The following is a 16,486-nucleotide window of genomic DNA, read 5'->3' on the forward strand; positions in this document are numbered from 1 at the left end:
TGAGCTATCTATAATCAGTTTTAGGCTTTATTTGTTCAGAAATGTATCATCGTCAATATTATATTGCTCAATATTGGGTTGTTGACCAAAAATATTTGGCTTAATTTATACCCCACTTAATCCAATAAATGATGCGATAAATCCTATACATTTTTTGAGCTATCTTATCGGTTATAGGCTTAATTTGTTCAGAAATGTATCATATACAATACATTCATGTATAGCTAAATATTGGGTTGTTGACCAAATAAAATAAATGGGGTTAACTTTTTACCCCCCACGTTACAATAAATGATCCAGTGAATACTATATTGCACTGATAGATAAAAGAATGTTGTTTGAGCTATCTAATCAGTTATAGGCTTTATTTGTTCAGAAATGTATTATCTACAATATTATATCAGTAAATGTAAGGTTGTTGACCAAACAAATTATTTGAAAGACATCAGTCTATTTTATAAACTCTGATGTCTTTTAACCCACCTTACCCTTTTTGACGCTATATATATATCACATAGTCCATATCATCTATTTGTTATCTCTTTTATAATTTTAACCCCTTTTTATTTTTATTATCTACACATACAATGCGAATGCTTTTAAAATGAACCTTTTTATCAGCCCATAACGTAAAAAAGTGACGTCGCCGTTTGTAACGTTGCTTTTGATTGGCTGATACAGCCGCGTAATAATTTCTAAGAGAAAAGAGTTCATCAATAAAAGTGAATTTTCACAGGGATTGTGTATAGTAGATTAAATTATAAGGATTGACTTGATTATATTTTTTATGTTATGGAGCTATAACACAAAAAAAACGAAGTGTACTCTCATCATAAACCTAATCATAATGATCTAAATCAACATGGTCATTTTACAACATAAACTCAGGACCAATGAGAACCTATATATTAAATTTGAGAAAAGTTCCTCTAGTAAATTCTGATAAATAGCGATAACAAACTTAAACTGTAACAAGATGGGCGGCCGATATGATTGGATATACATAACTAAGAACAAGAGGTGAAATATGAGAAAGATACATTTTGAGTAATAGGGCTGAATATTTTACTCCCAAATTCAATACGATCACTTGCCAGCCATCTTGATTTCCCAATCATCCCCAAAATTTGAAATGCGGAACCAGGAACAATTGGGAACTTTCATGTAAATTTTGAGAAAGACCTCCTCCAGAACTTTCAGAAAAACAGCGCTAACAAACTAACTCTCAAATTAAAGATGGCTGCCTGTCGGCCATTTTGGTTTTGTGGTCAGTCCACAAAAATTATATACATAACTAAGGGTCATGGGGAACTTTCATGCGAAATTTGAGAAATATCCCTCAAATATGTTCTGGGCATGGCACGAACAAACTTTAACTCTAAAATTCAAGATAGCTGCCTGTTGGCCATCTTGGTTTTCTGATCAGTCCCAAAAAACAATATGCATAACTGCGGATCATGGGGAACATTGAAGTGAAATTTTAAAAAGATCTCTCTAGTACTGTTTGAAGAACAGTGCTAGCAAACTTTAACTCTCAAGATGGCTGCCTGTCGGCCATCTCGGTTTTGTGATCAGTCCCAAACAAGAGGCCCTATGGGCCTGCATCGCTCACCTGTTATTAATCTAACACTTGTAATCTTAAGATTTCATAAGAACCTATTAAAATATTTAAACATATGACGCCTCTAACCTTGATTGTCGAACAAGGACATTAGGTTGAAAGTGGATCAAGGTCATTCATTTGAACTAACATGGTAGTCCTTCATCCCAGCATGCTACAGGCCCAATTTCAGTACCCTGGCCCTTTTGCTTATTGAAAAGAAGTCGCTTGAAGATTTTACGACATTTGACCCCTGTGACCTTGAAAGTTGGTCAAGGTCATTCATTTGAACAAACTTGATAGTCCTTCATCCAAGCATGCTACAGGCCCAATATCAGTACCCTGGGCCTTTTGGTTATTGAGAAGTTGTTTGATGATTTTACGACATTTGACCCATGTGACCTTGAATATAATTGAAGGTCATTCATTTGAACAAACTTGGCAGCCCTTCATCCCAGCATGCTACAGGCCCACTATCAGTACCCTGGGCCTTTTGGTTATTGAGAAGAAGTTGTTTGAAGATTTTAGACATCTGACCCCAGTGACCTTGGAAGTTGGTCAAGGTCATTTATTTGAATAAACTTGGTAGCCCTTCTTCCCAGCATGCTACAGGCCCAATATCAGTACACTGGGCCTTTTGGTTATTGAGAAGAAGTTGTTTGAAGATTTAAGACATCTGACCCCAGTGACCTTGAAAGTGGGTCAATGTCATTCATTTAAACAAACTTGGTAGCCCTTCATCCCAGCATGCTACTGGCCAAATATCATTATCCTAGGCCTTTTGGTCACTGAAAAGAAGTTGTTTAAAGTAAAAAGTTGACGCCGGACAGACGGACGCCGGACGCCGCATCATGGCATAAGCTCACTTGCCCTTCGGGCAGGTGAGCTAAAAATGATGTGCATAACTGGGGACGATGGGAAACCTATCTGTGAGATTGGGAAAATATCCCTAAAACGCTTTATGAGAAATAGCGCTAACAAACTTTCATTCTCAAATTCAAGATGGTTGGCTGTCCGCCATCTTGTTTTTGCGATCAGTTCCAAAATAAGATATGCAAAACTAGGGATCATGGGGAACCTTCATATTAGATTTGATAAAGATCCCTCTAGCACAATATGAGAAATAGTGCCAACAATCTTTTACTTTCAAATTAAAGATGAAAAAATTAAAAGACATCCTGTCCGCCTTTAAAAATCTTGTTGGTTGCAATATTGATACAGAAAAATAAAGCCAGTGTTTTGTTAGAAATCATTTAATCACCTTACATTGTCATACATCAACACAAAATACACGTACAGCTAAAATATAACGTCAATCTAAAATCATTTAATCAACAAAAATTTAAACAGTAATATGATGTCATTGAATTTTTCAATTGATTGACATATAATATCGATGTGCAGTAACCAGTATGTTATGATTTTGTTATACAATAATTATGATGAATTCTGTGAAAATAACGAACAATTTAACAAAAAGCCACATTTACTGACGATGAAGACCATGGAATGCAAGAATGGAAGAGTTAAATATTCTGTATGTTAACTCATCAACCCTGGAGACACATTTGAACACTTCCAATTCAAAGGTTGGAATAGATAATTATGAAATTTCAGAGGTGAATTACTTAATATTTCACAGGTTATTAAACATGCCTTATTTATTGAATATGAAAGTTCCTAAGCTGATATTGCAGGTAGATTTGTTTACTTAATACAAAACTAACCAAGTAACTGAGCCTTAGTTAGCCTCTACATCTACATGATTGCAGTCTTGCACAAGATCTCTCTACCTTGCACCCAACAGCTTTGGAGAAACCCTGCTTAAGCTAGAGAATCTGTTTACAAGGCGAGAGGGACTATCAAGCCCTTGTCAAAGGGAGATTACTCAAGTAAATTTGTATTTCTTTTGAAGTCTAAGATATAGCCAAAAATAAATTCAAAACTCAAGATTTACCATTTTCCTGATTCTCTGTCTCTTTAACCCTTTCACCCCTATGCAACTTTAGCAGACTCTCCCAATGCATTGATTTGGATGAGTCCAGTATGGTCTACAGTGGCGAAAGGGTTAAAACAGTTACTTTTTGACCACCCTGATTTTACATTTTTTCTTTATATCCTATGGTATTGGTCTATTGGATAGATGTACCAGCAATATGTGTTGTCATTGTTCTCCAATTGATGTACTGTATATTGCACAAACAAACACACACAGAGTTATGTAAATTAGCTAATGAATATGAGGTTAAATGAATATATCAATTAGTTGTCTCCCCTGACTTCTCTGATATTGATTGTCTAGCTGATCTTATAATTAATCATCTGTTCTAGTGTCGTCATTAATGCATCTTTCCTGTACCTTAATTAAAAATTGTTCCTCCTAAAGATCCCTGTATGGATTGAATTACCTAGAGGAGAGAAATTTTCAAAATTTGTTTTTGATTAAATATGCAATATATTTAATAGACACCAACTGTGTTCCTAAATATGATACAAGCATGAAATTTTATCTCAATCTCAGCAAACAAATACCACCAGGATGTTTTTAACTGTTAGATCTTGCCTGTATCATATTAACTCATTCACCCCTGAAGACACAGTTAAACCCTTCCAATTCAAAGGTTGGAATAGTCCATTATGAAATTTCAGGAGTAAATGAGTTTAACAGATTACGCCTGAAGCATATCTAATACAACTAAATATCAAATTTCTCTTTTAATCAAATTCATCTCTATCTTACTTATACATAAGTATAGAAGTCAATCGCAACAAGCTCCCTAACCTTCGATCGCCCTGCATACTGGGTGGTATCCGGGCAAGGGATAAGGTAACGACCTTGGTTCTATCCCTGGAACTATGTTACTTTTACCTTTGTATCATCTCTATCCTACTTATACATAAGTATAGAAGTCAATCGCAACAAGCTCCCTAACCTTCGATCGCCCTGCATACCGGGTGGTATCCGGGCAAGGGATAAGGTAACGACGTTGGTTCTATCCCTGGAACTATGTTACTTATACCTTTGTATCACCTCTATCTTACTTATACATAAGTGTAGAAGTCAATCGCAACAAGCTCCCTAACCTTCAATCGCCCTGCATACTGGGTGGTATCCGGGCAAGGGATAAGGTAACGACGTTGGTTCTATCCCTGGAACTATGTTACTTATACCTTTGTATCACCTCTATCTTACTTATACCTAAGTGTAGAAGTCAATCGCAACAAGCTCCCTAACCTTCGATCGCCCTACATACCGGATGGTATCCGGGCAAGGGATAAGGTAACGACGTTGGTTCTGTCCCTGGAACTATGTTACTTATACCTTAATGTATCATCTCTATCTTAAAAAAATCTACCTATACCTTAACAAATCTTCCATGTTGTATTTTAATAAATCTCAACTACACCTTAATTATTAAATCTCAACTTAATCTTGATTTTATTTAAGCATTGGATTGTACCTGTATCATACCAATATGTAACGCATGTGTCTGTAGGACCAGTGAAAACACAACCCTTCAAGTTCCATTCTAAGTTATAAATACTGTAGTATATATATAGTTTTGTTTATTAGTATATTTGTACATAAATTATTATTGTATGTTAAGACAGGATTAATCTTAAACTGAAATATATATGTCATCAACATACATGTACCCTGTTATACAAGTATTGACCATTTTTATTCTGCTGCATTTGTTTTTTACAAAAAATGAAAAAAAATCAATTCTAAGACATATAATTACCAGGTAATGTAATTTTCATGTGATATTTTCACAGTTATCTTCAGATAAACTGAACCTGCTAATTCAAAACAACAATAAACATTTCTAGTACAGTACCATGACAATTTAACAATCTAAAAACCATGAATTGAATACTAATCTTGTACTTTCTCTCTTATAAATACCTAATGTACATGAAAAAAGCCACAAAATCAATCCAATACACTCTGTGACACGGCTTTATTTACTACTTACAACATCGTAACAGGTCAGGCGTAACAAAGCCACCTAACAGATGTCTTTTATCAGATTCCACTCTACATACAGTATTTGAAATTGAATCACACGGAAAAACTCAAATATTTATTATTAGTATCTAGTATCGACAGAAAAGCAATAGACTTTGAAAACATGAACATGGAACATTTATACGATAATCCCTCACATAGTCTTCATCTATATAATATGCAGGTCCAAATATATCACCTTATACAAATCTACTGGAAATATATAATATATAATAAACATGGGTGGATGAAAATATATCATTTTTATATCACAACATAACACCAAGTTCATTGAACCAGTTCTTATATGATCACATGATAACTCTTAACAACATATACAGGATTTAGGTAATTCAGTTTCTTAATAGACTACAAAGCTTAAACATGATGCTGTGTATGCAAGAAAAAAGTATGGAATACAGACTGGAACATAGATACGAAAGAAGTCGAAAAGTTAGCTCAAAGATTTTGACAGCGAGACAATACGTAAATTTGAGAAAAATAAAATGTGAAAATGTATTTGTGGTTCAAGCTCATCATTTAGAAGCCTTCTTATCCTTTATACCTGTCCACTCTTCAGTCTCATGCTTATAAGATAATATAGATAATTGAAGAAGGTACAAGAAGTAACTTAATATTACAGTAAAAAAAACACTCACTGTAAAAGCATTTCAATTAAGGAAATATTTCTACAGACAAAAAAGTTACATAAAAGGAATGATATGCTAGGCCAAGGCCTGAATATATTACCCGACACAATAAGTCACTTTAGGCGAGAAAACAAACAATTAATTCCTTGAACAAATGTTAAGGAATTCAACTTTTGCTGTGATATAATAAACATTTTGTGTTATCAAAATAAAACTCACAAGAATTAATTGTAACCATATCTGTATCTCGCATCGATTTGAAAGCACATTACCACCAGTATCAAATTACTTTAGAATGCTGGAGCTGTAAAATATTATGAACCGGAACATATAACTTTTGAGTTGTCAGAAATACAGGAGAGTAAATTTTAAATCTTATTTGTAAATTTCTCCTCATCATCCAAAGAAAAGTCCAAGAGGGCCTGCATCACTCATCTGGATAGTTATAAGCAACTATGATAAAATATTCTCATTTAATATATAATACACAGCAAATATTTTCACAATATTGAACATCGGAGCGAATTCAAATTTAAACCTTTCAAATGCTCAAACACCCAAAGTATCCTGTTTTTAGCCCTTCCCCTATCGGGAGCTACACAGAAAAACTCACACCGGGATATTCCACACTCATCAGGCCATGACAGCTAACTTAAAGACCATCATATAACATTCTGCAAAGCTCCTTATCAATATTTTTTCGATATTTCATAGATTCCACAAAAACTTTTAATTCAGAGGGACTTTTTTTTATGTGGTTTCATCTATATAATATGATAAGAAGGCAGTTTTAACCCTTTCACTCCTTTAAAACTTTAGTAGACTCAACCATGCATTGATCTGGACAAGTCCATTATGGTCTACAGTGATCAAAGGGTTAAGTATTCTTAAAAAAGACAGATCTTTTGCAGGATATAGACTGCGAAAATTAAAATCATATGAAGAATAGATGATTGGATGATGCATGCTGAATTTTGTCGCAATTCCTGTAATCATTCTGTTTTTGAAAGGAAACGTACCGCTGGAAGCCAGATGGACAACAGACAACAGAGGTTGTGCCATAGCAGGTGAACTTAAAATATTATGGTGACACAAGGTATGTATTGCAGATTTAGTGAATATGCACGGGCCCAGCTTTAATGCTCAACCAATTGTAATATATAATATCTACTTAGCCATAATCACAACAATACATTCTTTTAAGTCAGACTTAAGGCACTGTACCAGTGCTTGCTGTATATATTGAATCTGTTAGGACTGGATACCGGTAGTTACATGTCATCAATGCAAAAATACATACATGATTTCTATCATAATTACAATATATTAAGGCCTTTATATAACCCCATTCCTACAACATAAAAATTAGGGTATACGTATGTACTATACACTTATCCAGCTTGGGGGACAAACATTTAATCTCTGACTCCAATATATAGGGGCGTTGAGCTTATCACAGGATTCGTCAGCTGGATAACTTAACCACTCCGTAGTGAAGCGGACGTAAAACCAATCAATTAATCAATCAATTATTACAGGACTATAAAATATCATCTGTTTGATTTTCTACAGAACTGCAATAAATATGGTTGGGCTTATCCCTATCACCCCTATGTAACTTTAGTAGACTCTACCATGCATTGATCTTGAAGAGTCCATTATGGTTTACAGTGGTGAATAAGGGTTATTGCCGGATATATACGGTATGTATATCTGAATCAATTCAAATTCCTGGTTCCTTATACTGTGGTTGTTTTGTAACTTGGGACTGTTTCCTGCCTTTTCATTACGTCACGCATTATAGGCAAAACTTGCCTCTAACTGCACTTATTGTTAGATTTGTTAAATTTACAGGTCAAATGCAATTCTATATATATTTCCTGAAAAAAAAACTTATTCTACAGACATCAAGTGGAACAAGCAAGGGTCAAATACAGACACATACACACTGGATTGTTTGGGACGAGACATCTTTTTCGGGAAATATTTATGTTTGCTTTACATAAGAAAGCAAATGCTGAGTAAATGAGGTAGACTCATTGATATTGGTTAGAAATGTATCTTAATCACCTAAAAATAGACTTAAGCAAAAAAGCAGACAGTAGGTTTAGGATATATATGATACCTTAATCAATTAATGGGAGATAACTCTAACACAAATCACAGGTTCAGTAAAATGCCTTTTACTGGTAATTTCAGCATCACTTTCTGCCAGCATCTTTTAAGGATTCCTTGATAACTTTTGTACCTTTGTCTTGATACATTTCATCAAATACATTTCTGATGCCAAATTCTGTTAGACAAACAGTGTATACATGACTGAATTTTACTGTACTCATATTTGTGATCACTGCCATTACATTGCTAAGAATTTGGAATGTTTTTCTCAAATTGTGATTAAAACAGCAGGCACAATAATTAAAACAAAAGATATGGAGTCCCAAAAAAAAATTAGGAGTCAGCCTTTTTCTGAATTATACTTGGCTTGTTATTTAATTGGTCTCAGGTAAAAGAACCTGACCATTTAGACTGATACCTGTCCTTTGAAGATTACAGAGGAGTGACACCCACATTCAATGCCAGTCAATTTTACAGGACTGTGATATTCTTTTGATGTACATAAAAAGATCAAACTAGTCACACTGAGCCTTCAGGTTTTCTGACATAATCCAGGGGTTTGTGCTCTCTAGAGAACAAATGTTAGGGTAACCCCTGGAGTACCGAGGATACAATAAGGTATCCTATATCCTTGCTGACTGTAAAGTGTGCTGCAGGAATGTGTAAGCAAGGCCATCCTTTACATAAGAATGTGTAACAGTACAAGTTACATATTTAAATATATGTATTGATTAATTTGACACATGGCAAGTGGTTTTTTTTTTATAAGGTTGTTTATTGACTCCAATTCCTATAAAGGGTTCGTTAGGTTCGATTAACAAGAGCTATCGATAAAAAATGAGAATTTAATTAACACCACACAACACAATCTTTAAACATTTTTTCTTGTTGCTTGTCTTAAAAGTACATTATATGGTAAAGAACCTGAGCTTCTGATACAGTCAGATCAGAAGAACCAAATTTTTATTAAAATATGTAGGGAATTCCTATAATGATAAGACTATGATATATTTATACCATGTATATATATAATGTCATATACACATTCAAATTCAGTATGTTTGGTGATTGAGCTTTTAGGCCAAAACAATTGTATATTGTTTATTTTTCCTTCACAAACCCAACCAGTAAATATCCACAAATATTTAAAACGAGATCTCAGAGGAATCTTGGTGCCCACCATCGTACCATTGGTTCTATATGTTAGGTCGATCTCTTCTCTTCTTTTCTCCTATCTGTTATTGTGTCATGTAAACAGTTAATGCACCATGAGGTAACCTTTGATTTTAAACTTCATACTAATGTGTATGAAAGCCAACCTTCAAAGTGAGTTTGTCTTTTCACATATTTACTAGTACAGTACTTAACGTGAAAGAAATAGAACCGATCATTGCACTAGGAGAAAGATCTGTTAAGTATTTCCTTGGAAATAGTGAGGATATTCTTGAAATGTCAAAATCCAAGATGTGGTCATCTTGTTTTTGCAATCAGTCTCAAATAACACATGCACAATTCTGAACCAAATGGAACCTTCATATGAAACTTGGGAAAGATTTGTGAAGTACCGGTACTTTTTGAGAAATAGCGATAACAAACTTTAATTCCCCAAATCCACCCATGTTGTTTTTCCAATCAGTCTCAATATGAAACATGCATAACTAGAGACCAAGAGACCATCATATGAAATTTGAGAAAGATCGTCGAAGTACCGGTACTTTTTGAGAAATAGCGATAACAATCTTAAATCCAAGATGGCTGCCTGGCAGTCATCTTGTTCTTCTGATCACACCAAGAGCACGCAACTATGCTGAGTTTTCCATTAAACAAAAATATGACATACATGTTCTTTTTTAATGTACCAACCTTTTAAGTCCAGGTAAGATCGGCGAAGGAATAAACAAACAATATTTTAAACATGTTACGTCGGCAAAGGACAAACAAACAATATTTTAAATGTGGCTTTGTATGTGATGAGCAATGTCAGTGTTTCAAACAGTATGAGACAAACATAACAATTCATAAAATGATATAACAACATGAACATGTACATGTAGCCCTGAATATTTCTCAAGAAAACATTTTTATCGGTAGAAGTGCACATATTTCAAAACCATGCATTTTCTAATACATGTATATCGTACACATTCTAAATGCACCAATGCCAAACTTGTGTTTTTAAAAACAATTTTTAACCAATCAAAAGCCGGAAAGCTTGCAATATAATGGGATATTTCATTAATCTTAAGCAACTTATGTAAAAGTGTCTGAAATTCAAAACCTTCTGGCGAATGTAAATCTAATCGTTCCACAGCTGTATAGTGATACCTGTCTAAACTGAACCCTGAGTATTCTGACATCCAATTATATCTGACATAAGCCTGTAATCCCATTTCTTATAATATCATCAAAAAGCTGCGTACTCTAACACTGTCTAATCCAAGCAATGTTTTTGAAATCCCACAGGGTTTTAGTTTGTAGCAGTTTTACAAATTCAAGGTATAACCGAATTTTCAACATTTGGTATATTGGCATTCAGATTGAAATTTCCCTAATTTGCATTATCGCTGCCATGGACTGGCTTATGGTGAGATATTGACCAAAGTCTTAACTCTTTCACCACTGTAGACCATAATGGACTCCTCCAAATCAATGTATGGTAGGGTCTACTAAAGTTACCTAGGGGTGAAAGGGTTAAGATATACACTAAAACCAGACCTTACTGACATCAAAAGGGACCAAGTCATTGAGTTGGATATGACAGTGTTTTGGTATAGAGTCAGATTAAGTGCCAGATAATCATGTTGATATTTACAGAATATTTTTAAGGATCCCTGTTCCACTGCCAGACATTGTAGCTATGCCTTAGGGACTTTTCTAACATGACTACAGCATTGATTAAATTTTAGAAAAAGAAAACCACGTCTCGCGGATCTTTTACGCGAAATAATGAAGATGCAGTCAACAACGTAACAGTGTTCTGAGTTTGAAAATGCAAACAGGGCAGGATCTGAACCCTGTACTGCTGATTATTATATTGTCGCTATTAACCACACGAGTAATACCTCGTCAACGGTGGTGATCTGGTTCAGTCACACTATAGCTATATCTAAACAATATTACCCATGAACTTTCATAATGAACTATTCCAACGTTTGAATTGGAAGAGTTCAAATGTGTCTTCGGGGTGAATGAGTTAAGGAGAGGTTACTCTATGAACAAACTACAGTGAAATTCTTTCTCCAGTGTTTTGCCTGCTGCGGGACAGGGATCCTTAAAGTTAGGTGTCAGTTAAGTCTAGCTTCATTGTACCAATATGTAACGACATCCAATTATAGTAATCCCGATTTATTATCTGCTGAGCATGGGTTAAACACAAAGAAAGCTCAATACACGAAAAAATTGCTGAGAATGAACAATGGCTAATGAAGATTTAGAACTTCGAGCATTAAAGGCTCAATTTGACTGGCATTAACTTGTAGCACAATTTTCGCATGGTCATCTCCAATTTTCTGCAACTCGTTGAATTTACGCAACAAATTTGAAAACACTATGTGCGCATGCATGTAACTGAAACTCGATTCTAGGTAATGTTTGAGCAACAAAATGTATTTGTCCTGTAAGTCTGAAACTTCGTGGCGGTGTTCAAGATTAACACCATCTGGTCTAAAGATGATCATCACCTGTAAAATAGCCATGATGTATACATCGTCCTGGGAGATAGCCTTTAGGCTACGACAATAGGAAGTGTGATCCTCGTGAAGTTGATGATGGCCGGTGGCCTGTTTCAGGACATTTGTTGGAATGCTACCTGTTGGTGTACGCCATGCGTCATTTTCTACGTCGTAGAAATTGACAGATCGCAACAGAAGAGTGTTGAGCACACATGCCTTTAGAGCTGCAATTTGATTTTCCTGACTGAGAATTTTAAAATCACTCAATAACTTCACAAACTTGATTAATCTGCGCACAGCCACTTCAGAGTTGTTGACGATATCATTAAGATTGGAGTAGTTTTCCTCCTGATTGACATGCTGCTCTACGGCATAGCTCGCTAAAGTCTCTTTGTATGCCATAGTCACGTCACTGATGAGTTTTTTCTCATTTGGGGTTAGAGTACGATAAAGAAGGGGGTCACTGGGTAACATGCTCCGATTGATAATAACATCTAGTGTCTCATTTGGGATAAGGACAGGAGCGGCCCCGGAGCCACTCACCAACAAGGGACTTTCTTCTCCCATGCCCCTAGCCTCAGCTTCATGGTTTGAAGCCTCAGGCTCAGGATCAGACATGGGCTCATCCTTTATCACCACATTGTCCATTGGGTCATTTTTCTGACCACACTGCTTCCTGGCACGATTTATCGACACTTTATTCATCCGGGCTTTTCTCTCATTTTCGTCTGTGATAACAAATAAATGATGATATCAAAACATATGGGAATACATTTTAAGATTTACAATGGAACAAAATCCTCTAACCAACTTCTTTTCCAGCAAAAGTGACAAAGTTATGACATGGCTGGATAGTGGATAACTGGATTTGTTTATATAGTAGGACAACTGGATAACTAGCAGAATTTAGCATAAATATTTTCTCAAAAACTCGGATTAGATAGTGAGACAACTGGATCAGTGATGATTGGATTAATAAGAATGGATAGTGGGACAAATACATTTGTGGTGGGTGAATTACCAGTAATAAGATTATACAGAAGGAAAACTGGATAAAAGGAGGCTGGAGAAATAAGGTTGGGAGGTGGCTGGATAGTGGGACAACTGTATTAGTAGTAGCTGGATAGTCGGACAACTGCATTAGTGGTGGCTGGAAAGTGGGACAACTGCATTAGGGGTGGCTGGGCAGTGGGACAACTGTATTAGTAATAGAGGGATAGTGGGACAACTGCATAAGTGGTGGCCGGATAGTGGGACAACTGTATTAGTTGGGGCTGGATAGTGGGACAACTGTATTAGTAATAGCTGGATAGTGGGACAACTGTATCAGTAATGGCTGGATAGTGGGATAATTGTATTAGTGGTGGCTGGATAGTGGGACAACTGTATCAGTAATGGCTGGATAGTGGGATAATTGTATTAGTGGTGGCTGGATAGTGGGGCAACTGTATTAGTAATGGCTGGGTAGGGGGACAACTGTATTAGTGGTTGCTGGATAGTGGGCCAACGGTATTAGCAGGAGCTGGATAGTGGGACAACTGTATAAGTAGTAGCTGGATAGTGGGACAACTGTATTCGTAGTAGCTGGATAGTGGGACAACTGCATAAGTTGTGGCTGGATAGTGGGACAACTGTATTTGGTGTGGCTTGATAGTGGGACAACTGTATTAGTGGTGGCTGGATAGTGGGCCAACTGTATTAGTAGTAGCTGGATAGCGGGACAACTGCATTAGTGGTGGCTGGGTAGTGGGACAACTGTATTAGTTGGAGCTTGATAGTGGGACAACTGTATTAGTAGTTGCTGGATAGTGGGACAACTGTATTTGGTGTGGCTTGATAGTGGGACAACTGTATTAGTGGTTGCTGGATAGTGGGACAACTGTATTAGCAGGAGCTGAATAGTGGGACAACTGTATTAGTAGTTGCTGGATAGTGGGACAACTGTATTAGCAGGAGCTGAATAGTGGGACAACTGTATTAGTAGTGGCTGGATAGTGGGACAACTGTATCAGTAATGGCTGGATAGTGGGATAATTGTATTAGTGGTGGCTGGATAGTGGGACCACTGTATTAGTAATAGCTGGATAGTGGGACAACTGCATTAGGGGTGGCTGGGCAGTGGGACAACTGTATTAGTAATAGCTGGATAGTGGGACAACTGTATTAGTAATAGCTGGATAGTGGGACAACTGCATAAGTGGTGGCTGGATAGTGGGACAACTGTATTAGTAATGGCTGGATAGGGGGACAACTGTATTAGTGGTGGCTGGATAGTGGGACAACTGCATTAGTAATGGCTGGGTAGTGGGGCAACTGTATTAGTAATGGCTGGATAGTGAGACAACTGTATTAGTAGTTGCTGGATAGTGGGACAACTGTATTAGTGGGGGCTGGATAGTGGGACAACTGTATTAGTGGTGGCTGGATAGTGGGGCAACTGTATTAGTAATGGCTGGATAGTGGGACAACTGTATTAATAGTGGCTGGATAGTGGGACAACTGTATTGGAGAAATAAGGTTGGGAGGGGGCTGGATAGTGGGGCAACTGTATTAGTAATGGCTGGATAGGGGGACAACTGTATTAGTGGTGGCTGGATAGGGGGACAACTGTATTAGTGGTGGCTGGATAGTGGGACAACTGCATTAGTGGTGGCTGGATAGGGGGACAACTGTATTAGTGGTGGCTGGATAGGGGGACAACTGCATTAGTGGTGGCTGGATAGTGGGACCACTGTATTAGTAATAGCTGGATAGTGGGACAACTGCATAAGTGGTGGCTGGATAGTGGGGCAACTGTATTAGTAATGGCTGGATAGGGGGACAGCTGTATTAGTAATGGCTGGGTAGTGGGGCAACTGTATTAGTAATGGCTGGATAGTGAGACAACTGTATTAGTAGTAGCTGGATAGTGGGACAACTGTATTAGTAATGGCTGGATTGTGGGACAACTGTATTAGTGGTGGCTGGATAGTGGGGCAACTGTATTAGTAATGGCTGGATAGGGGGACAGCTGTATTAGTAATGGCTGGGTAGTGGGACAACTGTATTAGTAATGGCTGGATAGAGGGACAACTGTATTAGTAGTGGCTGGATTGTGGGACAACTGTATTAGTGGTGGCTGGGTAGTGGGGCAACTGTATTAGTAATGGCTGGATAGGGGGACAACTGTATTAGTGGTGGCTGGATAGGGGGACAACTGCATTAGTGGTGGCTGGAAAGTGGGACAACTGCATTAGGGGTGGCTGGGCAGTGGGACAACTGTATTAGTAATAGCTGGGTAGTGGGACAACTGCATTAGTGGTGGCTGGGTAGTGGGACAACTGTATTAGTGGGGGCTGGATAGTGGGGCAACTGTATTAGTAATGGCTGGATAGTGGGGCAACTGTATTAGTAATGGCTGGATAGTGGGACAACTGTATTAGTAATGGCTGGATAGTGGGATAATTGTATTAGTGGTGGCTGGATAGTGGGACAACTGTATTAGTAATGGCTGGATAGTTGGACAACTGTATTAGTAATGGCTGGATAGTGGGATAATTGTATTAGTAGTGGCTGGATAGTGGGACAACTGTATTAGTGGTGGCTGAATAGTGGGACAACTGTATTAGTAATGGCTGGATAGTGGGATAATTGTATTAGTAGTGGCTGGATAGTGGGACAACTGTATTAGTAGTAGCTGGATAGTGGGACAACTGCATTAGTGGTGGCTGGATAGTGGGACAACTGCATTAGTGGTGGCTGGATAGTGGGACAACTGTATTTGGTGTGGCTTGATAGTGGGACAACTGTATTTATTGGTGGCTTGACAATGAGGTTGGATAGATGGACAATGGTTTTAGTGGTTGCTGGATTAACAAGTCTTTACTAAACCTTAAAACTTAGTAGTACATAATATTACAGTATACTCATACATTATGAAACAAAAGGCATACCGATATGTTTATCATAGGTGTGGAAACAGAAGCTCATTGACTGATCAATATATTTTTTTTTCTATTTTATGTCATTGTCAACAGAGCTACAGTATCCAACCTATTAAAACTTCTGATTCAATGACCAAAGGCTGGTAGGCCCGACTCTGTACCCAATCTGGTGGTCGGGTGGCACAGTGGATAGTGTACTTGCCTTTTACCAAGGCAGCCGGGGTTCAATTCCCCGATCGGAAGTGAAAAGGTATGGGGTCGCCTGCCCGACCACATGGGTTTTCTCCGGGTACTCTGGTTTCCTCCCACAGTAAGACCCCCCTCGCTCTAACATCCGGGCCAACAAGAGTGATTAGTATAAGTTGTAAAAACTTGTTTCATAATTGTAGTAAAATAAACAAGAGGCCGGGCGGCCCGGCCATGGGCCTTAACGGTCACCTGATATATTTATACAGAGAGTTGATTTTGTTTTTAACATTAACAGAAATATTATTCAAAGTGACAAAAAATAA

The 16,486-nt window shown here is 37.2% G+C and overlaps 1 protein-coding gene across 2 annotated transcripts in view; it reads right to left on the reverse strand.

Moving 5' to 3' along the window:
- Positions 1–4,944: 4,944 nt before the first annotated feature.
- LOC110456932 (nuclear hormone receptor HR96-like) overlaps positions 4,945–16,486 on the reverse strand; it is a 43,842-nt gene continuing 32,300 nt past the window's right edge. For both annotated transcript variants that reach the window (XM_021508002.1, XM_021508003.1), the window contains exon 4: positions 4,945–12,779. In XM_021508002.1, coding sequence (XP_021363677.1) covers positions 11,800–12,779 — 980 coding nt within the window. In that variant the 3' untranslated portion in view covers positions 4,945–11,799. The remainder of the gene's footprint in view (positions 12,780–16,486) is intronic.

Source organism: Mizuhopecten yessoensis, unplaced genomic scaffold, assembly GCF_002113885.1.
Source record: "Mizuhopecten yessoensis strain PY_sf001 unplaced genomic scaffold, ASM211388v2 scaffold8955, whole genome shotgun sequence".
Taxonomy (NCBI): domain Eukaryota; kingdom Metazoa; phylum Mollusca; class Bivalvia; order Pectinida; family Pectinidae; genus Mizuhopecten; species Mizuhopecten yessoensis.